This window comes from Podospora anserina, chromosome 1 (genome assembly GCF_000226545.1).
Source record: "Podospora anserina S mat+ genomic DNA chromosome 1, supercontig 1".
NCBI classification, from domain to species: Eukaryota; Fungi; Ascomycota; class Sordariomycetes; order Sordariales; family Podosporaceae; genus Podospora; species Podospora anserina.
Genome location: NW_001914859.1, coordinates 1,758,295 through 1,786,227, shown reverse-complemented (window position 1 = coordinate 1,786,227; position 27,933 = coordinate 1,758,295). Strand labels below are relative to the sequence as shown.

At 51.6% G+C, this 27,933-nt stretch overlaps 11 protein-coding genes across 11 annotated transcripts; 3 read left to right on the top strand and 8 right to left on the bottom strand.

The window, feature by feature from the left end:
* Nucleotides 1-795: 795 nt before the first annotated feature.
* On the top strand, nt 796-1,866 carry PODANS_1_5023 (uncharacterized protein; the record flags this gene model as incomplete). Its single annotated transcript, XM_001912673.1, has 1 exon — nt 796-1,866. The coding sequence occupies one exon, from the start codon at nt 796-798 to the stop codon at nt 1,864-1,866; it is 1,071 nt and encodes a 356-aa protein (XP_001912708.1).
* A 1,514-nt stretch (nt 1,867-3,380) lies between these two features.
* On the bottom strand, nt 3,381-5,570 carry PODANS_1_5020 (uncharacterized protein; the record flags this gene model as incomplete). Its single annotated transcript, XM_001912672.1, has 1 exon — nt 3,381-5,570. One exon carries the CDS (start codon nt 5,568-5,570, stop codon nt 3,381-3,383), a length of 2,190 nt encoding a protein of 729 aa, XP_001912707.1.
* Nucleotides 5,571-6,155: 585 nt separating this feature from the next.
* Nucleotides 6,156-6,896, top strand: PODANS_1_5015 (uncharacterized protein; the record flags this gene model as incomplete). The annotated part of the gene is made up of 1 exon (XM_001912671.1): nt 6,156-6,896. One exon carries the CDS (start codon nt 6,156-6,158, stop codon nt 6,894-6,896), a length of 741 nt encoding a protein of 246 aa, XP_001912706.1.
* A 1,099-nt stretch (nt 6,897-7,995) lies between these two features.
* Nucleotides 7,996-9,579, bottom strand: PODANS_1_5010 (uncharacterized protein; the record flags this gene model as incomplete). The annotated part of the gene is made up of 1 exon (XM_001912670.1): nt 7,996-9,579. The coding sequence occupies one exon, from the start codon at nt 9,577-9,579 to the stop codon at nt 7,996-7,998; it is 1,584 nt and encodes a 527-aa protein (XP_001912705.1).
* A 1,051-nt stretch (nt 9,580-10,630) lies between these two features.
* PODANS_1_5005 (uncharacterized protein) lies at nt 10,631-11,534 on the bottom strand (the record flags this gene model as incomplete). The annotated part of the gene is made up of 2 exons (XM_001912669.1): nt 10,631-11,231; nt 11,389-11,534. 2 exons carry the CDS (start codon nt 11,532-11,534, stop codon nt 10,631-10,633), a joined length of 747 nt encoding a protein of 248 aa, XP_001912704.1.
* Nucleotides 11,535-16,640: 5,106 nt separating this feature from the next.
* PODANS_1_5000 (uncharacterized protein) lies at nt 16,641-18,928 on the bottom strand (the record flags this gene model as incomplete). The annotated part of the gene is made up of 3 exons (XM_001912668.1): nt 16,641-18,156; nt 18,214-18,632; nt 18,683-18,928. 3 exons carry the CDS (start codon nt 18,926-18,928, stop codon nt 16,641-16,643), a joined length of 2,181 nt encoding a protein of 726 aa, XP_001912703.1.
* Nucleotides 18,929-19,612: 684 nt separating this feature from the next.
* PODANS_1_4990 (uncharacterized protein) lies at nt 19,613-20,340 on the bottom strand (the record flags this gene model as incomplete). The annotated part of the gene is made up of 2 exons (XM_001912667.1): nt 19,613-19,801; nt 19,882-20,340. 2 exons carry the CDS (start codon nt 20,338-20,340, stop codon nt 19,613-19,615), a joined length of 648 nt encoding a protein of 215 aa, XP_001912702.1.
* A 236-nt stretch (nt 20,341-20,576) lies between these two features.
* Nucleotides 20,577-21,560, bottom strand: PODANS_1_4980 (uncharacterized protein; the record flags this gene model as incomplete). Its single annotated transcript, XM_001912666.1, has 1 exon — nt 20,577-21,560. The coding sequence occupies one exon, from the start codon at nt 21,558-21,560 to the stop codon at nt 20,577-20,579; it is 984 nt and encodes a 327-aa protein (XP_001912701.1).
* Nucleotides 21,561-22,449: 889 nt separating this feature from the next.
* Nucleotides 22,450-24,091, bottom strand: PODANS_1_4970 (uncharacterized protein; the record flags this gene model as incomplete). The annotated part of the gene is made up of 5 exons (XM_001912665.1): nt 22,450-22,995; nt 23,071-23,302; nt 23,461-23,479; nt 23,590-23,685; nt 24,049-24,091. 5 exons carry the CDS (start codon nt 24,089-24,091, stop codon nt 22,450-22,452), a joined length of 936 nt encoding a protein of 311 aa, XP_001912700.1.
* Nucleotides 24,092-24,564: 473 nt separating this feature from the next.
* PODANS_1_4960 (uncharacterized protein) lies at nt 24,565-25,528 on the bottom strand (the record flags this gene model as incomplete). The annotated part of the gene is made up of 2 exons (XM_001912664.1): nt 24,565-24,893; nt 24,961-25,528. The coding sequence occupies 2 exons, from the start codon at nt 25,526-25,528 to the stop codon at nt 24,565-24,567; spliced, it is 897 nt and encodes a 298-aa protein (XP_001912699.1).
* Nucleotides 25,529-26,449: 921 nt separating this feature from the next.
* On the top strand, nt 26,450-27,421 carry PODANS_1_4950 (uncharacterized protein; the record flags this gene model as incomplete). The annotated part of the gene is made up of 2 exons (XM_001912663.1): nt 26,450-26,861; nt 26,925-27,421. 2 exons carry the CDS (start codon nt 26,450-26,452, stop codon nt 27,419-27,421), a joined length of 909 nt encoding a protein of 302 aa, XP_001912698.1.
* Between the last annotated feature and the right edge of the window lie 512 nt (nt 27,422-27,933).

The following is a 27,933-nucleotide window of genomic DNA, read 5'->3' as shown; positions in this document are numbered from 1 at the left end:
TGCGACACACTTGGCATGTGGATTGCTCCATATGCTGCCGTTCATCTGAGGGTCAAGAAACATTTTCCCACTCCCATGTGTAGCCGATATCTGTCCACCTCTCTCGCAGCCAATCTCTGGGCGAGAACATACTTTGAGACTTTACTCCATGGAATCGACTTGCAGCGCTCGCACAATCTCGCCGTGCTTGGGCCTGGGCGTTCATGGTCCTCTGAGATGTGCCCATTATCCTTGGCTATTTTCCCCGCAAGTCGCCGTCTTGTTGCACTTCTCAGTTGCATCGCGGTTGCCACGGGTGAGTTGTCAGGCGATTTCAGGCAAGGCAAGCTGTGTATTGTGTCGGTGAGGAATGAACCAGGTTTTAGCAGCATCAAAAAGAAAACCGTCAAAAGGAACGTGGACGGAATAAAAGTCAGAACCACAGGTCAGTTCCACAAGCACAGGACAGAATTTGGCAACACGGTGCATGACATAGAAGAGCCACCGAATGTTCTGCTGTGTCCCGTGTGTAAGGAGGGCATTGACTTGCTTGCTCTCGCCACAGTGCGACAATACTATTGTTGCACCCCTTAAGCTTTGTTCGGCCACCAGGAGAGATGTCTCAGAACAAAAAAAATATTTCTGTTGCGTTCTAGACTCTGAAGATTCTATTTAACCACGTCGAGGTTACCTGAAGTAAAACGTCTTTTATTTCTGGCATCAGCCTTCATTTTACGTGAACATTTTGCATCGAAGCAAGGATTACTTTGGCAACACATCAAGACCCTCTACTTGGTCAAGATAACACATCAAAAAATGGCTTCCACACCTGTGCCCGATACCAGCCTCATCCTGGCCGTCCTCAAGCAAGGCAACGGTTTCATGGAGGGAGATGGCACCAGGGTTTGGCAACCCCGTCAAGACTTCCCCGTCTGGCGCTTCACCATTCTCCTCAAGCGAGGAAATCAAATCCACCCTGTGGACACCGACACTGTTGTAAAGTGCGGCGTGATTTTCGAATCAACTGCCCGCATTTTCAAGGGTGATCGGAGGCTTTCCTCCTTCTTCGACTTCATCAAAGCCAAAAACGTTGAAGTCCAACCCAACAACCACATGCAGCTTAAATCCAAATACTGCACCAACCCGGAAACACTGAATAAGGCCATCAGGGACATCTTTGACGCTGCTTGGCGCCTGAGTGGTAATCCGTTTGGCAACCTTCAACCGATGGTCTTTCCTGGGCACACTCAGGCTCCGATCCCCACCTCCACCTGTGGTATTCTCCCTGGGGTCAAGGTCCCGTGTACACTGGTCCCTGTGCTCGGCATTCCCACTCACTTTGCTGTCCTCAACATCTGGCGGGCACCACAGGGCGATCATGAGCTCCTTGTTCGTAGAGTCCCTGGTGGTCCCAAAAGTGGCGGCGCAAGGCTGGCTCCCTTCTTCACTACCAATGTCTCCGCCCTTGATGCCTCGCCTCTGGCGGCTTTGAAGCGTTTAGCAGGTGAGGATATCTCCAGGTGGTTATTTGATGACAACACCTTCTTCGCATCCCAGGGTAAGATTTTCTCTACTCAGATTCATGGCCCCGAATACGGGAGTGCCCGAGAGGGCACTGTCGAGTTTTCGAGGCGCTACATCTTTGATGTGGTCCTTCCCAAGCACAGGCATGTCTATGAGCTTGGGTGCGATGTAAGCGAGTTAATCTGGCTGAATTTCCAGGAGCTCGAGAGGGAGCTGTTTGCTAACAGCTTTAGTCCGGAGAATGGCTTGGTGATTCTTGACTTTTTGTTGAGGTACCATATTCTTCATAATCGGATTGAGTGGGGGTTTCTGGATGAAATTGTCGCGAGGATGAGATATGATTCTTCTGCTACTCAGTACTAGCTGTGTCATGGCCATCTCATCATCACCTAAAATCTCAAAAAAAAATAAAAAAGAAAAAATTAAAATAAAAAAGCACTTACCCTTCATAGGTACTAATTGGGCTGGCTTTCAGGATAATTAACCGTTTGCGTAAGATTTCATCTAATACGAAAAGGCCAAAAACAGGTACCAGGTAGGCATACTTAGCGTGCTTTGAATTTAATACACTTTTTATCATTTTACACTTCAAGACTTCAAGACTAACACAATGTATATTTTTGTGACCTGAAAAAGCTATGTCCTTTTACCTAGTTCATTCATCTCATCCATCATCTCATCCATCATCTCATCCATCATCTCATCCACTATTTCATCCGACCATTTCTCCCCCGCAAGGCCTTCCTTGCTCCCCCCACAATCCCTTAGTTGACAGCTCAAGCACCAATGCAAACAAAGTAATCCAACCAAATCTCACAACTCGGTCCAACCTCGGTGTTCCAGGCCTGAATCTGCGCTTCCGTAATCCCATATCTCTGCGACAACTCCCAGCAGTTGTCACCCGATCGTACATAATGCCAGGCAAAGCAGTTGCATACTGCCCCGGGCTGAACAGGTGAAGGACGAGAAGGTGATGGTGTGCAGCTTGTGACAGGCAGTGCGGTGGTAGACAAGGGTGGTTGAGTTGAGATGACGGTGGTGGCAGGGTCACAAGGAGCGGTAAGGAAGGAAGTCACGGTTTGAGTGACGGTGACTGTGCCGTTTGCCTGTCGTGGGATGTTCCAGGCGGAGGTGCCGACTGCGAAGGCAGTGGCTGCGGTGAGAAGCTTGATGAAGTGCATGGTGGGTGAGTGTTGGATGGGAGAATGTCGCTGGTGGATGATGAGGAGGGAATGTCAAAGACTTTGGGGATGATGAGCCTCCGTTTTATACCTGTTCTTTACTTCACGATTATGTAGCCAGCCCCGTCTCCTAGTGTGCGTTCTTTTCACATGCATCTAGCCTCAGGAATCACCAGCCTCATGTCTCCAAACAGTGCATAATCTTACTCATCAACGTGGATTACGTTGGACAGACTATTGACAATGGGACTATCGCTTCCAACTTGGCACGTCATCATATCGACAGATTCGTTTATGCCAATGTCAACATATGCGTAAGAGTTGCATGGAAGTTGGGGTCAATGTGTACTGCTGAATACACCGTTCCTGCATGAAGCCCCCAGCTTGCCCTGCCATCTGTCAGCATGTGTGGGGACATCAGTCATCTAATAGTTCGTCAGCTTCAGCTTGTTGGAATGGAGCCCCATATCCAGATCAAGAAGTTGAGATGAGGTGGAGCGGAAAAACCAGGATATCTGTCGGGTGGTGTCGGCCGTCCATTCACGTGTGGGTGTAGAGCCGCATGTAAAGTAAGTCTGTATTGTTCCAAAAACACTTCCTTGTTCGCCGGCAGGTGTTCTTTTGTAGAAACAAATACTGTTCATCATTACTCACAGAGTACGGAGACCACGCTCCTGTTTCCCTCCAGCACACTACCTAGTTAAACACCTCCATCATAAAATGATATTCGATCTTACTCCCATCCGTCCTGCCCCTCGCACTCAACAAGCGACACCTATCAGCCAAGATCTCCCCAACAATCGGTGTCCCACAAAAGAAAACCCCGACCTTGAACTCCTCGTCCTCCCACTTTTCCTTGTCTTTCCTTACGAGTTCAGCCTTGTACCCCTTCATCTCCTCATAATGCCTATCCAGAATCCTGATAAAATCTGGTCTGCCGAAGTGTGTTGCGTTCAGCAGTCCGGTCAACGGGCTGGCTGGGTGCTCAGGAGTACGATGCATCTCCAGCAACCAGCGGTATACATGCGTGGCGATGTTGTTCCTTTTCTGAGTGACGTGGGTGTGAATTCTAATGTCGAGATGGGGGCCGTGCTCCTCCTTATGGTGCTGAGCGTGCCATTGCTGGGAGCGAGAAACCCGGTTTAGGAGATCGGATAGCCAGAGGAGGTTGTTCTTGTCTCTGACACTCCAATGAAAGTCAACGCGGCGATAGTCTGATGGGTGGTTGTCCGTCTCGTTGCCTCCCTTGGTGAGCGTCTCCCGGTGGTTGGCGTCTTCTATAGGGGCTCCAGTAGAGACCTTCTCCCTGTCCCTGACAGACGAATCCTGCAAGCCATCCTCCCCAGGGCCGATGAGGTGGGAGCCATGGGATGTTGATCTTCCACCTGCAGTGATTGGAGCATCCAGACCCGGGCCATTGTGAGCTTTGTCGTCTTTCTCTTGCAAGTCCGTAAGGATACCGCTGAAGGGGGTGACACCAATACCGGCACCAACAACAATGGTGTGGCTGAAGTCGTAAAAGCGCTGTGCTGGTGCCCCAAATGGGCCGTTGATGCCAATCTGAATCTGTGCTATGCCATCTTTTCCAGCCAGGTCACGGAGTCTGCGTGTCCAGTTCCCGTCGGTTTTGATATGAAGCTGCATTTCATTACCGATACATGTGGATACTGTGAAAGGATGCCACTGAAAGAAGCTCAGGGCCGGGACCTGCAAGAAGACATACTGTCCAGCATTGTATTTCCAAATTCTTTCACTTGGAATCTTGGCTCTGATCGCGACGGTTTCGCTGTCTAGAACCTGAAGAGCAGCGCTGATTTTGTGAAAACCAACCAGTAGCCGCACAATTCTTTCTGTAAGAACCAAGAGCGTGGGGAAGGCAAGCCAGTACCCAAACATGGGCCACTGAAGTAGCCCTGCGGTGCCGTGGGCCATCAATAACCCAATAATGGGATACATCAGAAGATGGCCCATTTGGAAGACTTCATAGTTCCACTTTCTGACTGGAGGAGTACTCAGCAGTGAAAGAAGATAAAACAAGCCCAAAGCAGTAAGACCAGTGAACCCAGGCAAGGACTTAACGTAGTTAATATACGGCCGTGGCACAGCATCTGGTCCCAGCAAGATAGCCACGGCATCTTCGTTTTCCTTCCTGCTGCCCCAAACAAAAGAGCCTCCCAGGTGTCCAATTGCATGAAGACTTGCGAGCACAAGAGCCACACACGAAATCCTGATGTGGAACTCCTGGGACAAATCCCAGTTGATGAACCTTGAGATGTAGTACGACCGTCGAAGAAATGTCGAGAAATACCGCGACATGCTGAGAATCAGAAAGAAGAAGGTCGGATAAAGAGCACCAGCGCAAGTCTTGGCCAGCACCACGCCCCAACCAAAACCGCGTGTGTAGTACTCTCCAGTGAGGTACTTGACAAACTGCCAAACCCCAAAAGCAAGCTGCATAGCCACTACCAGCCCAATAAAGGCGATTTCTGGCCCGTGAACAGCCCAGTAAGACTTCATCCGTCTCCAGATGCCCATCTTGCGCATGTAGTCCTTTTGCTCGCTGTCATTCGCCTGGTCCTGTTTCATGCTGGGAATCTTCCAGCTCTTGACCGTTTCGGCGAACTCGGCGCGCGGGATCCGGTTTTTGTCTGACTTGATAATGGCGCGGAGGAATGCATGACGGTCCAAGTCCTCTCGACCGTCATGGTGAAGATGGTGTGGAAGTGCCTTGGGAGCAATCTCCTCATGGACCTTATCCAGCTTCTGCTCGACTTCGCTGTAGTCAATTAACCCGTCATTGTTGTGGTCGAGGTCGTCGAGAAAAAAGTTGATCTCGTCATCCGTCAAGTACTTGACGTCATCCCATGGTGCGACGTTGGAAGCCATCAAGGCTTGTTGATTTGTGTATGGTTCGTGGTGGAATTGGCTCGAGGAAGAGGATGAGAAGCTGAGAGGAATGAGAAAGAAAAGAAGCCATGTTCGCCATGATAATAATCAAGTAACGAATGAGCGTGTCAGTCGTGGCAGTGAGACGCGCCGAGACGGCATACGTACGCCAAGTCCCACTGCCAGCTCGCCAAGCTGGTGGGTGATGATATTCAGGAGGATCCAAGAAAGGCCCAGCAACTTGGCTGGCGAGAGACCAATCAGATTCGCATCTTATCGTAGGTCACCGAGCCAAAAGATAAGGAGCTTCGCAGAGCTGAGAAATCTGAGGGCGGTCCAGACTTGATTATGCTCGGCATTGCACTCTGGCACAGTAGCTCACCGCAGTTGCAGTGCTCACATGGGTGCTTGAATTCCAGCCTCAAAGTGTTGTCAACCATGGCACGCGCTATCGAAGGCACGTGACTACGCGACTCTTGCACTTACCCAGCCCCACTTGAGTGTCCAAGCTCATTTCACCAAAGCAACGCCCTAGCCTTAAACCACATCAGCCATTCATCAACATCAACAAGACCTACAAAATCGATGGAGGCAGAGCTTGTGAAGTTACGAAAGGAAGTTGATGATGCTAAGCGTCGGGCAGAGGTGGCTGAGCGCCGGGCAGAGGAGGCCCAACGCGAGGTCCGCAACACCACACTTGTCGAGTACCTAGAATATTGTCACCAGCATCTCTTTACCACGTTCGAAGTACAGCGGGATCCCAGGCTTACTACAGCCGGCCCTGCTTCGGCCCCGCATGGCAAGCTTTGCCCGACCTATCTCCGACACTGGGACGACTTTGACACGCTACAACGCCGCACCCTCGACAGCTTATTCACCCTCTACCCGGCCGTTCAAGAAGCCTTCCCGAGTCTGCACGCCACCCGAACACAGGGCCAGGAGATGTCGCGGGGTAAGATCGGAGATCACTTGACGCTCGACCACTTTGTGGGCAAGTTCGTTGAGACGCCCGTACGATCCATCTGCGCCCGGCTGATGAAGCACCTTGGCTTTTGCAGACGAGATGCTCATCAGCGTATCTGGGTGATCGGCCCGAAGCTTGGTCTTGCAAGTCGCGCCATCTCACACAGCAAGGGAGATTACAGTAAGCAGTTCAGCAACACTAGAAACAACACATTTAAGCCATCCATTGTAGAGCCACACAGTCCTCTTTACTCCTCTGAGTCACTCAGGGGGAGCACAGGGGAAAATAGCTCGGATTGTCTGTCTTGGCTCAAGGCAGAATCGGCTCCCCAGATTTATTTTGCTGAGAAACCTGGGGCGTAGGAATAGAATCCTGAGGTGCCGTTTCTGGCTAAACAGAAAGCAAAGATGCTGGATATGATCCTTGTGATGCTGCATCTACCTTTGCCAGGTTGCAATGTAGCCTTGCAAAGCCAAGCTCTGGGTTTCCGTGCAAGGAGCTCAGGCGCCGAAAGTGACTGTGTGTAGTAGGTAGCAGCCAGTTTTGGAGGCAGATGCCGTCCACCTGTAGTTCAAGATCGTGCTCGAGAGCTCAACCAATAGTGGTGTGAGCATTTGAAAGCGTGGGTTCTTGCTGTGTATTCAAATTGAAAGCCATCAATGGCTTTAGTAGAGGCAGCGATTTCCTATGCCCCAACGTAGGAGCTGTTTCTGGCCCCAGTTAAAGACAGACCGTCGCTGCCTACACAGGCACAATGAAAAGGCCGTTTTTGGCTTTCCGTATGACTGACGATAAGGTACTGGATCATATTGGGAACAATACAAATCCTCGGTGATCCCAGATGCACCCAGATGCAGGAACGGAGAAGACTTGCCTGAGTCGGCACAGCATTTCAAGTGTGTTTGCACCAGCCCTTTGTAAGACTGCCTTATTCTGGTTCTGTTGAACAGCAATGGAAATCGTACCACACAAAGCTGTCCAGCTTAACCGAGACATTCCAGAGTTCGACTCATTCCAATATGGTCACATCCCACCATGCCAGAGCAGAGACGTCCAAAATGGAATTTTCACAAGATATTTACTTTCGACTTCTATATACCACGACCAGCCCAGATCAAAACGAAGGAGGAGAAGGTAAATACAAATGTCCAATCTCCCTAGCGGGCGTTTGTACAATGACCGTTGGTCCAAGTTCAGTACCAAGAGGAGAAAGAAAGAAAAAAGACAGATATGTATAAGAGACTCTGCCGGGAGAAGAAAACCGAAATGTCATTTTTCCAAAACCTCAACTTTTGACCCAGACCCAGGAATATCACTTTTCCAAAACCTCAACTTTTAAGCCACTCCCAAGAATACATCCTTCCATGTCAACACCGAGTTGAAGATACCACTCCCAAATTTCCGCCATGTTTATCCTTGGCAGGTTCGCCATCAAAAGGCTTTCTTGTCGGAGGCAGGCTTTTAATCACGGGAACGCTTCTTGTCGTGAGAAGGTGTGCCATCATGGAGTTTGTGGTGGTGAGGGGGCCCTTCGTGGTGAGTGAGCCCGCCATGGTGAGGGAGCCCGCCATGGTGAGGGAGCCCGCCGTGGTGAGGGAGCCCGCCGTGGTGAGGGAGCCCGCCGTGGTGAGGGAGCCCGCCGTGGTGAGGGAGCCCGCCGTGGTGAGAGGGCTGCCCGTGGTGAGAGGGCTGGTCGTGGTGAGGCTTATCATTGGGCGACCCTCCATCATGTGGCTTCCCGTCGTGGGGCTGACCGTCATGAGCAGGCTTATCGCTGTGCGACGGCTTGTCGTCGTGTGGCTTTCCATTGTGGGAAGGCTCATCATGATGTGGACGCTCGCATACACCGTCTTGATTCTCAGGATTCCCAACATCCGCCGAAACGATCAAGTAAACCCTAGAGCGCCGGCCGCACGCAGGGTAGTGGATGCCGTCCGTGTCGTACTCTTGAAGGCCTCCGAGCACATCCTTGGTGTACGTGAAAGAATCCGATTTGCAGGTCGTGATGGGGAGGCAGGAGAGGTTGATGTTGACTTTTTCAATGACGTACTTCAGGCCAGGTGTAATCTTGAGCTTGACGTCCAGCTTCTTCAGGGCGTTGATGGTAGCAGCCCAGCTGCCAATCCTCTCGTAGTACTTGCCCTTTTCTTGGATGTAGAGATGGCCGTGTATGCCCCTTCTGAGGTCGTGAATACTGGGCGTCTCATACCAACCCCAGCTGCTCTTGCAATCTGTGCCCTTCTGTGTGTTGAGATCATGGGAGTTTCGAGGGCTCTGATAGCCGTAAGCAGGTGTCGTATCGCATGTTGCATGGCAAGGGGCAACTAGGCACTTGCTGCAACGGTAGGTGATCTCGAAATAGTCGTAGTCACAGTCGTAGGAGGTGCATATGCCGTGTTTGTTACGACCGCCGGGCTTGCAGGGGAACTGTTGTTGGAAATGAATCGGTTCGTGTGAATCAGGTACAATAACGCTTCCGGCGAATTGGAGATAGAGGGTGAGGCCCGCTTCGTCGCCGTTGGGGCACATGCCCTCAAGAAGGTGTTTGATCTCGGCATGGCTGGAAGCATTAATAATCTCGTTGAAAGGAACCTTGCACAGGAAAGTGCCATCCTGCCCTGGTGTACACTGAACAGCTCTTGTGGGTGGTGGTGGTTTGTATCCAGCTGGGTAGAGAGGGTTGCCCTTGAGTCCCCAGGTGACCTGGGCAGATGTGGTGGTGTGGCCGGGAAATGGGTTGAAGGTGAAGGTCAGATATGGTCCAGCAAAATCAAGACAGACTGTCGATTTCCCCTTGGGATTGTCGTAATTGCCAAGGAAAATCTCAGGACATCTCTCAGAGTAGTAGTCCTCAAGTGGTAGCTGAAGAGTGTTCTTGTCAGGGAATGAAACTCCGGCTAGATTGCAGTCTGCCTGGCAGATGTCGTACTCGGTCCGCTGGAGAAGGTTGATCTCCCTGGAAACAAGAGTCTCAAAGGTTGGCTCAGAGGCCAAGGCAAGCCGGAAGGTTGCGGCAACAAGCGCCAAACCCGAGGTGAGCTTCATGGTAAGGCTGGCGAAGGAAGTTGAGCCCGGTCACCGGTGAAGATGCGGGAAAAACACAAGACTATCGGGGAGTTCGGCGAGGCGCTCATTATAACTTTTGTGGCAGTGTGCCCCCTCGATAGCGTCTCCTTTTCAGTTCCTTGTGACAATGTAACTAAAGTTGTCATGGTTTTCGCCGTCTTGATGTGACCCATGTTTCCTCTCGCAATGATGTCAGTTTAACGACCATCAGAATGGGAGAGCGAGGGAGGCGTGCGGTCGGCGATGCGCCACCAAAGTCACTTCCGTGTCAGCTCCGCGGAAGACCCATTAAAAGACCCTTGGTATCGATGTGCAAAGCGAAACAACGGGTTCCGGATGTTCGACGGGAACTGGAGAAGTCCGAAGGTGCCGGCGAGTGCGATCCAGGTCATGGTCGGCAATCGCGGTGAACTCGGACGGAGTTAACACTTTATATGGCCCAATCCCAGTTTTTTGAGGATTCCCAATTCTTCAAGGCTTGATGAAATAGTACAGATGTCTGCTGAAACATGTGGTTCTCGACAGTTAGCGTCGGAGTACCGCCAGCAACTTCAATTGGGTTTTAACGGTCCACAGTGCAACCAACAGTTCAAATGCATCTGCAAGATATTTCCCCCTCCCCATAAAATTGACTTCATTACTTCCAGAGTCCAAACCTGTCGACGGGCAACGACGGGGGCGGTTCGATGACATAACAACATGAACGCAGAGTAAGCGATTCAAGATGAGGTATGCACGCAACATATCTACCTCAAAAGCAGAGTTGACTGATTCATTGAGAAAATTTCAGGAATCTAATGCGAAATTCCCGATCCCCTTCTCGGTATCCGGATTATTTGTGACGCCAAAAACTCCATGCAATGCCTGACAGTCCTCCTCTGCTTGTTGGTTCCGACGATCAACTGTTCTGAAGAGGACAGTTGTGATGACTTGGACCACCTTAGTTGAGTGAAAAAGGCCCTATCATAATTCCCTCCTCTGATTCGGCAAACAAGTGCCACACAATGGCCCTGCCCATTATCAAAGACCCTCAACCAGACGCTTGTGACACCTTCTCATCATCCCCCTTGCGTTCCTTGCCCTGCTCCTTCTTCCCATTCTCCTCCTCATCGTTTCGGCATTCCTTCGTTTTCTCAATATCCTCCAGATCCCCCTTCTGATTCTTATTCTCTTCATCTCCAATCGTCGAACTGGCGGACAATTCGCCCCCAAAATTGAACCTCGGGCGGGATTGCTGGCGCCTCGTGATTATGATCTGGTGATGCCGGCTTCGAGCGGCACCAGGGATATCCACCCCGCTCAACGTACGCGTGACTTCGCGGTACTTGGTGATTGCAAGACAGCTTGTGCAGTCGCTGGTGCTCGTCGTCAAGTTGCGACAGTGATCGCAACAGTTTTCTCCATTGACCTTTTGAATTCGTCCATGAAGAGGATGCGCAGGCAATACATTCTGCTGCCACCGCTGGCAACGGCAACAGATCGCCCACCAATCCACGAAACGATCCTCCAGCAAATTCTCGCCCTCAATGGTCTCCAGCTGCTGTCCGTCTCTGTTGCGCAGAATCGTGGAGGGGTTCGTCTTGTAGCCGCACCCATGTTTGCAGGTGTGCGGATCACCGTGCCAAAAGTCCCTGGCCAAAACACACTTGTCAGCAAGGTAACTCCATCCGGGTAATGTGAGTTGCCGATGGAAGCTTCATAAGCCTCTGGTAGACATGGCGAGAGAAATGTTCCAAGGTAGAGCGTGGGCTTTTGGTCGCGGCAGCGAGAAGGTTGCGAGCGACTCACCACTCTTCTTTGCCGCTGACTGCGCACTGATGCGCCCAGTAAGCCGGCACGACTTTCTCGTCGATCGGTGGAGCGGGCGGCAAGTACGGCTGATGGCGTAGGTATGACAGGTAGGCCGGCACGGTGGCGCTGTTGTCGGTGGTCATCGTGTTGGATCGTCGCTGCTTGATGGTTGTTGTTGAGAAAAGATTTGCGTGAAGAGGATCGCGCAAAGTGAATAACACCAGGCTACCTTACTCTGGCGGAAAAAACAGTAACGCTCCCAGAAAGCGGCAGGAGCAAGTGGCAGAATTCAATTCAATGATGTCGTCGTCCACCAATTGCAGGCGGGTCCAAAGGCCATTGGGATCTCAAAGCCCACAAGCTTGGATGAAAAAGTCCCAAGCTCTATGCCAGTAAGGGCAGGTTGTAATCCCAGATCCAATCCAGCTTAATGGAGTTTGAGCCCTCCTTCAGTCCGCTCCGGGCATCGCTTGTCAACCAATTCGTCTTGCAGATCGATCACGCACACGACCAGACACATGCGGATGATGTCCAGAGCGAAGAATTTTGAAGGGGAACGCAGCCAACTCCCCAGTAGTGATAATGTAGGTAACTTGACCATTGTTTGGGTGGCCTCGATTGACTGGACCAAAATGCTGAGAAAATTGCCATGACAGCAACTAAGTGCATGGCAATGCTCGCCTACCTCCTTCTCAACGATGCTCGAAAGCTCTCCGTACCAAGGAAGAAACCAGACCTTGCCACCTTGTCGAATGAATCTCGTGCTCAAGCGCTGCTCAAGAGACTCGGTTGTGATCGTTCCCAGAAAGCCAAGATGTCCTCAAGTTCTTTCCCTCGATTGTTGTCGGCTTAGTTGAAAGCCGAGTGCTCAAGAGGATGTCATAGAGCGGCAAAGTCCAGTGCCCGACAGCCTGATAGAGTTGCAAGACTCCCGTAACATGATGAAGATGGCAGTCTACTGGAAAGCAACGTCGGTGGTTTGATGGAAAATAGGTGTGTGACCCCTTCATTGATCGCCAAAATGTGACCACCTCCGCGGAGCCCAATACGATAGGGCTGCATGCCCCTTGGCCAAAAAATGCCTACCAACAATGTCAGCGATCGATGTTGCAGGAAGCGACATAACAAAGGCTCTTCCTCAGCAAAATGATGAATAAGAATGTTGATAATGTTACTGATGCGATGGATAAGATGGATATCTGACACAGATGAATGTTAGACATGTTGAAAGCACAAGAAGGGTATGTCGAAGGAATGATGTACCTAGTCGAAATACAATCGAGATAAGAATATCTGTGACGTCTCAATATCAGCAGCCCGAACAAAAGCAGGAGTTGAGAGTGAACCAAAGGAATTGGCACATACCGATTAAAATGCCGATATAAATGCAGTGGTAAGTTTCCCGCAAGATCTGTGAAGAGTCGCCTGGGGGCGCAGCCTCCCGCAGAATCTGATGGAATAAGACGTGGTTGTGGAATGGCGGGAGGTCTGCGCCCCAGGCAATGGAATGAGGAGACGACGGATTGATCTCTCGATGAGATCAGTGCCCGTGCCGGGCCGAATGACCCCAAGGAAGACGGAGGAGAAGAAGGAGAAGAAAAAGGAAGAGGGAGAAGCAGAAAGTTGAACGAGAGACAGTAGGCTCAAAGATTCACCGAACCAAAGCACGGCGCCTGCCATAGGAGGAACCCTCCGGCAGCTAAATCGAGACCTGTCTTCGCCCCTATCCACCGGCCTACAACCAATGACTATAGGTAAATAGGCGGAAAGGAAAGAACGGGTACACCTCCCCATGCAAGGCTGGTGAGCCGTCCCATCCACAGGATGGCCACAAAACGCCATTCCATCCTTGGTAAACAGGTCTAGCGTCATAAAAGCTGGAAGGCACACATCCCTCAATGACAGAACAATCCCTGGGAGACACATATTCAGGAAGTAATTACTGGAACAGTGAGTTCGTTCGATCGATCAAGCTCCTTTTGGTTCTATCACCTTGCTTTAGGGCAAGAGAGACGAGGGAATTACGGAAGGGTCTCCACAAGACACGGGGACCGGGGACAGGAGATATTTCAACGGCAGTAGCGGAAGGAAACAAAGAGCTCAGGCAGCTGAGCTCAGCTCCTTTCTTTCCTTTGATCTACTGATGGCAAGCGGCCGGGACGGAATCCAAGGACCCCCTTGTCGTGGAATGGTATCACGGTCAGTTTTCCATGAAAGGGCAGGAAGCTGGCAAACGCCGAACTTAATCGAGGCAGTGGGAACTGCTGGAACTAGGTTGATACCTGGATCCCGCCGTCCAACAGGCAGCCCTGGGCACACTTTCATGGCTGCCGATTTGGGCTTTCTTTGCCCCCTGGCTCGCTCACCTCACTAGGTTGGCAGCCATGAAATCATCAATAGGATCAGTTCCATCAAGACATTTCAAAGATGCTCCTTTCATGTGCACACAATGATTTCCAACCGAGGAAAACATCCACGAGTAATTCATTTTGTTCCCACACTGTGCCCCCGTACTTCAGAGTTATTGCCCAACAACGCCACCACAAGTTGACCCAGCATGTGGCTCCGGTCCAGGTTCCGCAGCGCCTTTCCATTGGCCCAAGCAAGTCTCCATTCCCAGGCAAGAACACCGCTCGTTCACCAGTACCCCTGTGGTCTGGAGAAACATAGGAAGGACCTCCTCATCCTCGCCTCTGGCTCTGGCCGTAACTGCCATAGAATAATGGGACACATCCAGGAGAGCAATCCTGAACTCCTCTCCATGTCGTATCAAGCTGAGGCACAGCGACCTCAATCTCTCTTTGATGTCGTGTCATGCCAAGGCAGAACCACCCTAACATCCCTTGATGTCGTATCACCCCGAGGCAGAACCACCTCAACCTCTCCATGTCATCCCATGCTAAGGAAGAGCCACCTCAACCTCTCTCCGCATCGTCTCATCCCGAGGCGGAGCTTCCTCACCACTTCGGGCCAGGAGACCATTGGCTTGGACCAAGCGGTCCGCACCTGTGCCATACCGTTCCTGCCCTTTCCATCTCAGGTTCTTGCACGCCCGGCCTACCATCCACAGGCAGAGCAACCCGAACAGCTCTCCATGTCGTCTCGTGCTGAGGCAGAGCCCCCTGGAGATCCCCCAATATCGTATCAGGCGGAGGGAGACGTACCTACCTCAACATTTCTTGATGTCGTCTCGTGCTGAGGTAAAGCCACCTCGGCGCTGCTGCCTTGGGCTGACCTGTTCCACACAGTTCCCGCCCGGCCGATCTCGTGGTTTTCTAAAGTCTGCCCCAATCACGGGAGAAGGTTGCGAGGCTGCTTCATTCACCAACGGCAGCCGTTTTGTGTGTTGATTCTATTGTTTCGACTGAAGAGCGGAGGGACATGTGCATCCCAAAGATACCAATCTAGATTTGCTTGAGCCAGCGGCTGCCAGTCATCTACTCCTCCGTCTTCGGGCTTTCTCACAGACAAAAGTGTAAATACATGGCATTGATCATCAAGTATCCTATGAAGCCTTGAAGTTAATCCCTTGACCCGCAACACATGTCGGTATACTGAAAACTGAAATGTCACAAGAATTGCTTTGTACACGGGATTTTGGAACGAGGAACTGAAATCTGGAAATCCTACCGGTATCACGAAGCAACATTCGAAGCGGAACCATGTTTTCAAAGAGAACTGCATCAAGTAACCTACACTGTTCAACCCCTTTGAAGGGTACCTAAAAACGATACAGGATAAAATACATGGTAATGATGTTGAAACATCTGAAGAGCGCCTGGAATGGGTCTCCCCGAGGGGCCATCCCCGCCTTTCACCCTCCCATAAGACACCCCTTCAAAGATGTTAAGAAAAGTGAAGAAAAAATAACAGTAAGAAAGGAATAAAAGAATAATGCATAAAAAGAATGAACCCAAGAAAATAGATAATACATGAAAGAATAGAACCAAAAAGAAAGAAAAGACATGAACAATACAAACGCGCAGGGCACGATGTCGTCCCAGTGCATCATCCTACACCACCGACAACAACACTCCAACAACAACAGCAGCAACAACAACAAGACCATCATCACCACCAAGGCACGACACCATGCGTCCCAGTCATCATTACCCCCCACAACTCCAGCACCCCTACCATGGGAAAAACGCGCAAGAATAAGGGACGCATCTGCTTCACCAGCACATTTGCGATGGCCTCGAAAGACGAGTACGCCACAAAAAAATATCATCAGGGTAGCACTGTACCCCAATACCGGGTCGCCAAGGTGGGACCGATAGTATCCCAGTACGGCTAGATGGTGTTGCTACCAGGAGCTCTCAATCGCTGTCTCGTGCTAGTGGCTGGTCGAAGAGGATGGAAGTACTCTGGGTGAGCCGGTTGCTGGCGATCTGGTCTTGATCAAATGCTGGATTTGAGCTCCGGTGGGTTGGTCTCCCGATTGTGGGTTGTGCTTGGATCCAAACTGGATAGAGGAGCTGGTGTCAATCAATTGCGTTAGCATTGCTGACGTTGCTACAGTGAGCATTTGGGAAATGTTCCAACGAAAGGACTAGAACCCCGAGGAGTAGAACAAGCACCTCATCGTACGCAGAGGTGACAGGACAAATACACACCTTGGGGCCCCTGTTGTCCATCTGCACCGTGTTTGGCCTAAAGATCTGATGCGTGGGTAGACGGCCGGTAGTTGAGTTTACACGTTGAATAAAGGGCCCGGGTTATAAACATGGCGGCGGCAGAAAGACATCAGAGCTGTGACTAGAAATCTGGCGTGGACTTTTAGGAGGGGTTAATAGTGGACAGGAAATAGAGCTGGAGAAGGGAAAGCAACAAAAAGGGCCTGCGTTTGGTCTTTTGATCCAGCGGCTCTAGGCACGTTGGGAAGGCTCCCACCAGTCTCCAAGCCGGAGCATGGCGAGGAGTATCCTCCGTGTACCCGCAGGTCCCGAATGCCACCCCTTGTCTATCCACTTCCACCCACCTATCAGAGCCAGAAAACCTACTGTCCTTGCCCTGAGGAGATAGGTGGTCTGTCATCCTGCGGGCCCGTAGGAAGCCTTGGAAGGCCAGGCAGACAAGAACAAGAAATTGGTGCCATTGCCCAGTGTCTACTTTACATGCGTTGCTTCCCTTTTCCTTCAAAGCTCTGCACTGTTCCCTGGCAAGCCCCCATCCCGATGCGGTCTCCCTTTCAGGTCCTCCCCCTCCCTTGTGATAAATTCTTTCTGGGCAGTCAAGAAAGAGTACCCCTACCTATCCAAATTGCTCAGGTCATTTTTGAACCCAGTAACGAGCATATAGCCAAACTCGGCCGCCTCCACACTCCTCTCAGCCATCTCCTTCTTCCCCAACCCATTGTACGCCTCCGCCAACCTCCTCAAGGCAACCACCACATGAATCGTCATCAACGAATGCCACTCCTCCGAAAAGAACATCTGCCTCGGGTCCCACACCTTGTCCTGGCTCTCCGCCCCCTGCGGCATCTCAAACCCAAAGTTCCTCAGCACCTTCACCGCATATCTAATCGTCTTGGAGTAGTTCTTCTTCCCCCTATACGCCCCAACCAACCAATTGCTCCCGTAAATCAACGTCAGTCTCGGCAATCGCCCGTAAATCTCTGGCTCGTGCGCCTCCTCCAACTGCTTCATCAGCTTATCCACCGATCGAATCGTCGCGTCGGGAATAATCGTCTTTGCCCTCGGCGTCTTCTTGTTCAAGATCTTCTCCACCTGCGCGAGCAAATCCTTCCTCTTCTCTCGACTAGCCTCCGACGATTGCTTGAGCTCGGCGACGCACAGGGTGCACGAGCACTCGAAACCCCATCCGTCTTTGTACACCCCGTTGCGGACATCAGGGAGGGATTTGACGGGGACATACTGCTGGAAGATTTCCTCGCCTGCCTTGATGTGTCGAGTCGCACGGGAGATCAGCATGTCGCCGAGGAACGATCGGAGGGTGTTGGGGACGCAGGCGTGGTTGAGGTTGCTGGCGTGGACCCAGAGACCTTTCGCTTGGCGACCTTCTTGGGCGGTTGGCCTGGTGTCTTCGAGTGTTGACAGGGGCACGGAGAAGCAGTTCTTGTTGCGGAGGCCTTCGATGACGAAGACGTCTAGGACTGGAACACCATCTACGAGGGTGCCTTCGAGCGGGTTTCGCTCGTAGGTCATCTCGCCGGGGTAGAGCTGGAGTACTGACTTGCACAGTGATGGGTTGTCTAGCAGTTGACGGACGGTCAAAGCATACAGCGCAGCCGACGCCCTCATCGGCTCGTACTGGTTGGGCATCAGGGTGGCCTTTTCTGCAAAGACAAGATCCCCGGGTGCGAGATCCTTGGTGGCGAACAATCCTCTTCCGTGGAGCGGGCTTGCCTTTACCTCTGTGTTGCGGGTGAAAGACCCCAAGTCCAGGTGAACGTTCTTTGGGCTGAGGGACTTGTAGATGGCTTCAAAGTCGTAGTCGCCAGTCTCCTCCTCGTGCAGCCTGGCGAGACACCGCTCGTACTCCTTCTTGATGGCTGGGTTGGTTGGGTTGAGCTCGAGAGCCTTGGAAAGATATTCCTTCGATTCCGAGTAGTTGCAAAGCCCATAGCATGCTCTCCCAGCAGTGTAGTATGCTTTCCAGTCCGTGGTGGTACCCGTTCGAGAGGCGAGAGCATCCTCCTTCGCGGAATCATAGCGGCCGAGAATTAGACTTGTCCCGGCGCGCTTGGTGTAGATTGATGGCTTGAATCCTTCATCCTCGGCACAATCCAGAGCTTCGGTGTAGCTGTTCCTCTCGTCAGCTTTCCCTTCTGCTTCTTCTCGATCCCAGAAAAACACCTACCAGAACACCGCCGTTGGGAAGTCCTTCTCCAAAAACGCCGTATCGCCCGCCTTCTTCCAGTCCTCCGCCGTCTTGAGCAATGGTCCCAATCTCAATGGCTCAGGAATGATGGGGTCGGTGAACCTAATCAGCGTCACATCTGATGGGTGGTCGACACAGATCATGTAATCCTCGCTCCCATCCGCATTCTTCCCGTTGATGGTGTAGTAAGGCTCCTTCACACCAATGATGCACCCTTCTGGTACACCAGAAAGGATAGACGAGTCATTCTGGTTGTAGATGGAGATCTTGTCCACATTACCGAACTCATCCTCGACTATGCTCACTGCTCCCGCCCCAAGGAATGGTGGGCTGATGACTTTGAGAATGAGGCCTGAACCCCGGTGGTGTGAGTTGACCTCGAGTTGTGATAGAGGGATCTATGGCAAGTGTCAGAGTCTTGAATGAAACGAAAAGGAGTGAGCAGTACAATATCAACTTCGCGAATCGACTTTGTCGAAGCAGGATAGGCAAGCGCCAAGTTGGGCTGCTTGACGGGTCTCGGCGCGTTCTCGGGCGAGTTGGCCTGTTTCTGGACGTGGACGGCGTGCGTCTTGAGGAGATCCTCTTTCGTTGGCTTGACTCTCGGTGCTCTCGTGGTGGTGTCTGGTTTGGTGATCACGCCGTCGAGCCCAGGGCTGGCGGTGGCGGGTGGTGAGGGAAGTACAACTGCCATTTTGTCGCTGGTCTTTTTCTTTCTCGGCTGTGAGGGGTATCACTCAAAACAGTCACAACACAAAGATAATAAGGTCAAGGCCGAAGAAGATGGACAATGTTGTGATCTTGGAGTTTTCTTTCGTCAGATGGACACAGGTTCAACTGTATTATCTATGATTTTTGTTTTTGGCATGAGATGGACAGTTGAAAGAAATAGGTGGCATTCTCGGAGCAACGACAGCCGTGATTGCCGCTATGGGAATGACACTCGGTTGCCAAGAAGGTCTTGGGGGATTGTAGCCGCCTTTCCGAACGTGATATAAGGTCATGCGTTGAGTGGGTGCGTTGTTAGCGGACAATGCGGAGGAATGTGCGGGGTATGCGGAGAATCAGGGGCCGGGGTGTCCTGCGGCGGGCGTGGGTAGACGAAGATTGGAGAAGACGGGGCCGCCAAGGAGTTGCCTGTTTGGGAAATTTTGGTGTAAGTGCCTGTGAACTACATCGACAGTGCGAGTTTGGGCAAATGACACGACACCGAGGGGAGGATGGAACACAGTTAAAAGTCTTCCATTTGGGTGGCCAGCTGATTTGGTGATCTCAAACACCTGTGTTATGATCTGACTGCAATTTGGCCCCCCAAAAAAGTCCCGATATCGTCGCTTATCCTCCTCTGCTCCGTACACCGTCTCTCTCGCCCCGGAATTCAGCACTTGTCAGCGTTGAGGATGACGTTGAAATTCCCAGGGTAGAACGCCTGACCCGCGCTCTGCCAGGCGCCATCATCTGAGTCAACACACTTCCCCTTGTTGCCCCAGAAGCTCCCAAAGGCCCCGTTCATGTATTCGGCCCCCGCGGAGATGTTGATCCATCTCACGGTCTTTGAAAAGTCGTTCTAGAACATGATGCATACTGTGGTCAGTAACTGGCAGGATAAGGTATACAAGAGCAGACCTGTAAAAGGTACAGGCTCACATCATTGCACCACCAGATGGCGGAGTCGTAACTGCAGCTGACTCTGCCACAGTTGCCAGGTCCAGGGCCGTTGGTAGGCATAGGGTAAATGGGAAGTTGCCAGAGGTAGTCGATTCCTCTCGCAATGGCTGACCATGAGCAACCCTTCCATTTGCCCCAGCAGTTGAAACTCTCGGGGATGATGTTGCGGTCGGAGTCATCATAGACAAAGTGACGCTGACTGGGCAGCTTGAACAAAGACTGGTTCCAACCGGGGTATAAAGCTTCCATGTGGGCAACGGCATGCTCAATGGTACCGATGATGGGCACAGTCTCGCTGGTGGCGTTGCCGGGGTAGATGGGCAGGTCGAACTGGATGTCGACGACTCCGTAGCCGGGGATAGGGGCCTGCGAGGCCTGGGCAGTCTGGGCCAGGACGGCCAGGGCAGCAGCGATGGTCAGAATTGTCTTGGAAAGCATGGTGACGATGTTGATCGGAATAAGAAAGCGCGTCTGGTTGTTGTATCGCCGCCGGTCGGTGTTGACGATTGTGTGGGCGGTTGTGTTGGTTGTTTAAGGCAAACTGGGGAATTGGAGTTGATGTGCACTGGAGACCTCTTTTATACCTGGTAGAAAGGTAGTTGCCGTTCGGTGGTTTTTTCCGTCGAGAAACCTACCCTGAGACCTGGCTTTGTCAACATCTCCACCTCTCTTCTTCAAAAGGCCAGGGGTGCACTCTTCAATGCCGCTTCTTGTATGCTCCTTCCTAAACACAATCCCGTCAATTCAGGGACATTCATTCGTCGAAAGCTTTTACCGGTGACCGAGATTAACTTCAGACGAAGAGCTGCCTGTCGTACGATGTGGGTAATGGCTGAGTGCTCCTTCCTGCCTTTGCCGCTCCCCACCTGTTTTGGTCTTCGATTCTGGCAACAGTCGGCCAGGATGTAGGTGCTGAGGCCGCCGATCTGGCTGCTCTTGCCCGCTCCTTCTTTGATAGAGCGGCTGTTACGTTGGGCTCCCGAGTTCATCTTAAGATAAAGAGCTCTCGGTTCTTTAGAAAGACCCAGAAGGCAACTGCGCAAAAAGGGTGGTGGAGGCCTAAGGTGGACGCCAATCGGCCAGCTTCGCATCCTGAAGCCGAACCTGCCTGTTGGGGTTTCGTCTTCCGCTGTTACCAGCCAGACAAACAGAGGCAGGAGTCTGTCCTCAGGCAGGTGGTCTTGAATCAGGAACCAAGTGTTGCTTCTTTGACCAAATGTCGGCCAATAGACGCGAGCCTGGCAGCGACTCCCACCCCGGACTTTGCCAACTTGCGAGGGTTGATTTGAGAATATTTGGATAAAATACGGTCCACTCGGTCCCTCATCGCGTCCGGGACACTCCAGTAATGTGAAGTCGCGCGCACCATGGCTGACGATTAAATCGTCGATCTTTTTGATTTTTTCATAGGGTAACTCAGATAACGCTTGGTGATCAATCCTGGAGAAGTGTAGTTTTCTCACAAGGTGAAGCGCGCTTTCCCCCCGAATCCAGGCATACCACGCCAGAAGAGGTCCCCGATTTGGCGTTCCAATCGTACCATCCACGTCTCCAGTTCCCTTAGGGTCTGCCCCTGATTTCAAGAGCAGTTTGAGCCCGTCGAATTCCAGATTTGAGGCTGCTATTTGTATTGGTTCCACTGTGTATCCTGGTGCCATCGACTTTGCTCCGAGTTGCAGAAGAAACTGCAACACGTTGCATGCATCGCAAGGTTCATTCTGTTGATTTTGTGGTGCGTAAACAGGATTATGGTCATGTCTGCCAATGTATAACACCACGATAACGGATGGGTCAAAACTCCCGAGGCACCTTTCAAGGCAATTCCTTAGCCCGATGTGCGCTACCGGTCGAAGTGAGGGATATGGGCATAGTACTGCAAGATGGAGCCCTTAAAGCGGAACGGTATTACTCGTGGTACGTTGAACTCGTCAAAGATCCAGTCCTCGAACCATGACCGGTGGAATATGTCAGCAATGAAGCTGATCTCTATTTCACAGGTTAACAAATCATCGACTGTATCAAGGTCGAGTGTGATGACTTCCGTTTCTGTATATTTAAACACGGGGTGCGCTTGGATCCTGTGGATCCACTTTTTGGCTTGGGGACTTAATGGGTGGGATTGCCAAAAGGTATTCCAGAATTGCTCAAAGGTTGCAATGTTGTAAAGGTTATAGATATGGCTTAATTCTGCCAGAAGTGAGATAGCCTTCATGACTGGCGCAAAACGGTCTTCTGATGGATCAAACAGCCTCATTGCGAGCTCAAAAGATTCTGGGCACATGAGAGGCCGGTGTAGAAAGCGCATATGAAGAGCGAACTCGATGATACAGAACCAGTCAAAGCTGCTGTAGACCTCTGCCAAGATCTCATGCTGCTTCTTGTGGTGCCACTCCTGCATTTGATATCCAGCTAGGTCACCCTCTCGTAGCCGCAATATCTTGGAAAACACTATCCGTGAGAGTTCGCCGCGAATGTGATGCCTTTTAAGAGCATACCAGCAGGTGGGTGTTCCGAGCCGTTTTGAAATTTTGGGAGAGTCCAAAAAACTCAAACACGATGTAATGTGCGAACGAGTCTGTCAGCAGTCTGACCGGTGGTCTTTTTCCTGGAGAAGATTCCACAAACTTTGTGCCTCTCCTCCATGGATATCGTAATAAGGCATCCGCAGAACTTACGAATAAGTTCTTCATCAACAGCATAAGCAAGACTGTCATTGAGCCCATTTAGTCCCAGAGACTCCTGTATGACACAAAGCAGTACTGAGCACGGAATATTGCTTTGCTCTTGAGTTCCTGTAAACGTATGCTGCAGTTGATGCCTGCGGATCCACATGAAGGTGTAGCGAACAGTATCTTGGGCCTCTTCAGGGATCTGGCGGAAGATGCGCTCATATGTTTCATCGAGAGTACGGGGTAAATTCGCCAGCGCTGTGGTGACAACGTTGATATCAGGCTTCAAGCGTTGCAAAGCATCAATTTGACATACGACCCATCGGAACCTAGGGGACGGAAAGGTCAGTAAATATGCCCCCGACCAGAGCATAGACGCATCTTCATACATTCCCTTCGCCTTGCTACACAAAACAGTGTGAACCTTTGACTGAATTGAGGACGGTTATTGCTGAAGTTTTGGGTGTTGCGCAAGTTGAGACTGAACGTATATTCGGACATCTTCCTCCACTAAACCGGTCGACATATATAGGGAGGTTGATAATGATGACATCACAGTCTCAATGTCGATGTATTCGCGACTTGTTACCAGAAGCTGTATGTTGTCGAGTCTTTGATCCGTCGACAGGTCGCGCACAACCTTCAAGAGGTTACCCCGAGGCATGCTTTCGTCCACTGCATCTAGCAGCACGTACACCCTATCAAAACTCTGGACAGTTTTCTTCCAAAGCCTGCAACAAATCATGAGGAGGTGGGCGTTGTACCTTCTTACACAGTGTAATGACTGATTGAGGCAAGCTGTCAAGCTGCCGGCAAAGCTTGGTTAAAATCCAGATCAGAAAGGGGTATCGCCTCGTCCTGTTCGTGGCCGAAATAGCAATAATAATACGTGCATGCGTATTGTGGGTCTCGTTGATCCGGGCTCTCAGTAAGACCTCTGACTGTTTTGATCAAGCGGGACGCAAAGATTGTTTTGCCAGCTCTAGGATTCCGTGGATCCCAAGGCAAGGTGAATCACCCTCCATCCACGCTTTCCACTCGGAAGATCTGAAGACCCACTCGCCGGTGCCAGGTTCATACAGTTTCACAAGCTTGTCGTGGATCGATGAAGGGTCTGTGGACCAGGATAAGAAGTGGCGGTATATCTCCCTGACCTGGAGGTCTTGCGCGAGATGACAAATCTGTATCTGCAAAACACCAACGCCTGGTCAACCTACCGGTCAGATTTGCAGAAATATCATCAACCTTCTTTCTAATGACTTTCACATCTTGTCTGGGTGTGCTGTCAGTAAACACTCGAAATGGACGCATAGCAACCGTACATACGCCGTATCCGTTGTTAGAGCTAGCAATATTGTGCCCTTGTGCTGTTTAATTTCACCAAGCAACTTGGTCGCCTTCCCCTCCTTGAAGGGCCACGTTAAAGACGACAGGACAGTCTTGGCCTTCGAAGACTTTGCACCGGTTGCTGTTGTACCAGAGCTTTGGTAGGGAGGTAGAAGCCGCTCCAAATCCATCATCGCCTTCTGGCAGCTCTCAATGGGCCCATCTGACGCTGCCAGTGTTTCAAGGGCACTAAATTCATCGCTGACATCGATGAGAAACTTCAGGATTTCCAACACAGAACGAAGAGTTGATATTTTGACATACGCTTTGCACGCTCGTATGACTTTGTTGGCGATCTGGATGATGGCGATGATGCTCGCAGCACCGCTAACTGGATCCATTTTACCTCATTCAGAAAAGGCTTGGGTGGAAAAGAGTCGGATAGACAGCCAAAAGGAACCCCGATGCTGATCTTGGTCCGGTTGACTTAACGGGAACTCGTGGAGGACGGACGGTTGCCTTCCAGTCTTGAGCAAGGCCTGCGCAAGAGGCGCGCCACGTATCATAGGCCTCCTGCATCGGACAAAAGTACTGGGGAACAATGTTGGTAATGCTCTGCAAGGTAGGTAGACAATGTTATACTGTGACCCGGCCCCGTTCATCCACATCATGCAGCACTACCTCTACGCTTGACAGGCCGCCTCATGATAACAGACCGCATCACACCCTCGGGTACTGGCCCGGCAAGTGCTACAGCGTTGTTCTCCCCCCAGTACCGACCCTCTTCTTTGGTGACGCCCCATGTTTCCTTGACCTTCATGTCCAACACGTCCACATCCTCGAACCCAAACTTCCGGTAAACGGCATATCCAACAGGAGAAGACTCGAGCCTGGTGGGAAGCCTAAGGCTGTCGGCAAGATCGGTTCCCCACTTCACAAGAGCCGATCCGGCGCCCAGTCGCTGTCGGTCCGGGCTGCAAGCAAGGATACCGAGGACTGCGGGGTAAGTATTCAGCAACTCAACTTCAAAGACACGGTTCGACAGGATTGAGTGAAGCCTTACACAAAGCTGCTTCGCCCTTCGCGTGGTCCCTCTGCTTCCTGTTCAACTCTCCAATAAAAGCATTGATCACGGAAAGATCAGCGCCCTCGCCAAAGTTCTCGACAGTGGGCACATAGTCCTCCGACTTCCACTGTTCTTCCGTCCGAGGGTTTCGGTGAAGAACCCACTTGGAGAAAGCAACCACTTCACCAGGCCCATCAGGGCCCTCGGGAAAGTATTCAGCAACGTTCAGGATAGTCTCTCCATTCTTCGCTAGCTCTTCATCAGATTGGGGTCTGGGAAAAACCCGCTCCCCGAACCTTTTCCGCGAGGCTTCTGTGGCACCACCCGGATACATGAGCTGGTTCATAACATCATCGTCAAAGGCTTCGTAGTGGATTCGGACAATGGCATCAGTATCGGCCAGTTCGGCTTTGCGGACTCGGATGAAGGGTTTGGTGGAAGCCATCTTGGTGAATCGTGCGCGTTGCAGTGTTGGTGGATGTGGGCAGAGATGCTCGTTCCACGACCGAAGTCGAGGGCCCAAGGCTATAAAGCTATCCCCGACTGAGGGTCGCTGCGGCACCATTGCTCGAGTGCGAGCATTCTGCGGCTCCCAAAGCGACAACCTTCTCCACTCGTACTCGGCGTGAGTCACGGCTAAAACTCGGAGTGGAGTGTGTAAGAGCTCCGGCCAGCTGGATCAGGTTGACCGGGTCGCGATCACACGCTCCTGGTTCTCCGGCCGATCTCGACGACATCCGTTCGGTGTGTATATTCAGGTGCCGGATACGTAAGCATCGCGGCTTTCGGATCGATCAATACCAGCTAAGCCAATCGCGGCAAAAGGCTCAGTAGACACATGTAAAATTGAACAGCCTGATCTGACCACATGTGCTCAGACAGGAAGGTGGGCTTCCGATTGCCGGTTCGGATTTGGTTGTCCTGTCGTTTGGGTCGCCGTGGCCACCACAAAGCTGTCCATGTAGCGATGATTCGAAGAATCAGGAGAGGTGCTGAAGTACCAGTTATTGGATATTTCCATGTTGTAAGTAATTCTCCAGGTCCGGCTGGTGATGGTCTGGCCCTCACGTCGTGGGCAGGAAACAGAGACTGCAACGGTACAATAAGGTCTTTAAAAGCAACAGAATCGCCTTTGCTCATCATCAAAGCCCACTTGAAACATGCTCAAGGACTATTTAAATAGCTTTGAAGGCCTGTTCATGGTCTCGAACAGCAGCAGTCTACATTCGTTGTCCACAATGCCGCTCTGAAGGTTGACCGAGACAAGACGCGCCTAGCCCATGTCGGGAGGACGGGAACAAGCGCGACCAGGGGCAAGAGGGAGGGTCCGGCAACGGATGGGATCCAATCAACACCCGCGTTTTATCAGCAGATGCCCCACTAGAGCTTCTGGAAAGCTCGGGCTCGCAACCTTGATGGCTACCGCAGACAGGCTAGACTTTGGATTCCATCGTACGACTGCACCTCGCTTGTCATCTCCTCCAAAATGGCGAGCCCAAGAGTAACTCTGTTTCTCTCTATTCCGTTCATGATTATTGGCTTTCTGCTGAGCCGCTCACCGTCCATGATGACCTCTGTTTCCCCCTCCAAACCTTGGGCTGATGGGCCCATGAAGCTCATCACTACGCCCCAGTTCCAGACCAAGAAGACTGATATCTTCACATCGGGAGCCACCCATATGGCTTTGCTCCATAACTCCATCCTCCGCGGCTACAATTCCATCTACCATCAGGCTCCGCTGCTGCTCGACCAGGACAAGGCCGACTTCATTGGCTATGCCCTCGCTTGGTATCGCTTCGTGAAGTCACACCACGATGATGAAGAGGCATCTCTCTTCACCAAGGTGGAGGAGCTGCTGCAGGACAAGACGGTGTTTGAGGAGACTCATCATGAGCACGGTATGCTCCTGTAGTCAACTGTCGCTCTTCTCCCACTCAACTAACCAATCTGTCCTTCTACAGAATCTTTCCTTGCCGGCCTAGCTGAGTTTGAGAAGTACCTCTCCGGCCTCCAATCTCCCACCGACTTCTCCGCCGACGAGCTTTTGCAAATCATGAGCACGTTCCAAGAGCCTTTCGAGAAACATTTCCACAGCGAGATATCCACCATTGCCAAGTTCTCCGAGCACCCCAATGCGCCGAAGGAGGGCACCCCCGAGAACACTGCCGCGGCGGCTACATTCAAGGCATGGGGCAAGAGCACTGTTACCAAGGCCGGCATGACGGATGTCGTGCCCTTCTTCCTCCTCAACTTGGACCGTACGGTCGAGGATGGGATGTGGGCCCACTGGCCTCCCATGCCGGCACCGATCAAATGGGGCTTGATCAACATCGCGGGGGCTTTCCACTCGGGGTGGTGGAAGTTTGCGTCTTGTGATGCGAATGGTCAACCGCAAGAGCTGTGGGCTTATCGTGCTGCGGCCATCAAGGCACAAAAGGAGGAGCAGGCCAAGGCTTAGGAGGTGTATCTCGGTAAGTACATGACATATGTAATGAGCCATGACCGTCGTTTTTGGTTGGAGTTTTTGTTATTCTGTACCGGTCACGATGTCATGTTTGGATCAGAGCCTTATGGGCATCAATTACAGAACAGTTCATCGTTTATACCAGACATCAGACCCATCAAGCCAGTGTTTTCCGCAAAGTCAGTGGCAGGAGGAGGGTGGGGCGTGCGGGTAGTAGGGCGAGGACGGCGAATAGCACATCCTGGGGTTTTAGGGGTGTGATAGGGTTAGGGTTATAGACTTAGTGCTAATTATTCTGTGCTGTACATCTTTTCTATTGCTCCGTTGCATTTGGATAAGGCCTTGAAAGATAGTCGAGGGCATTTGCACTAGGTATCTGATCTTTCAAGGCCTTTATTGAACGCTGCCGTCTCCGTCATTCTGTTCAAGACATGCAAGTGTACGCGGCGGCAAGGCCAGCTGACAAATCTCACCTCCCGAGCCAACAACGACAGCTCGTCTGACTT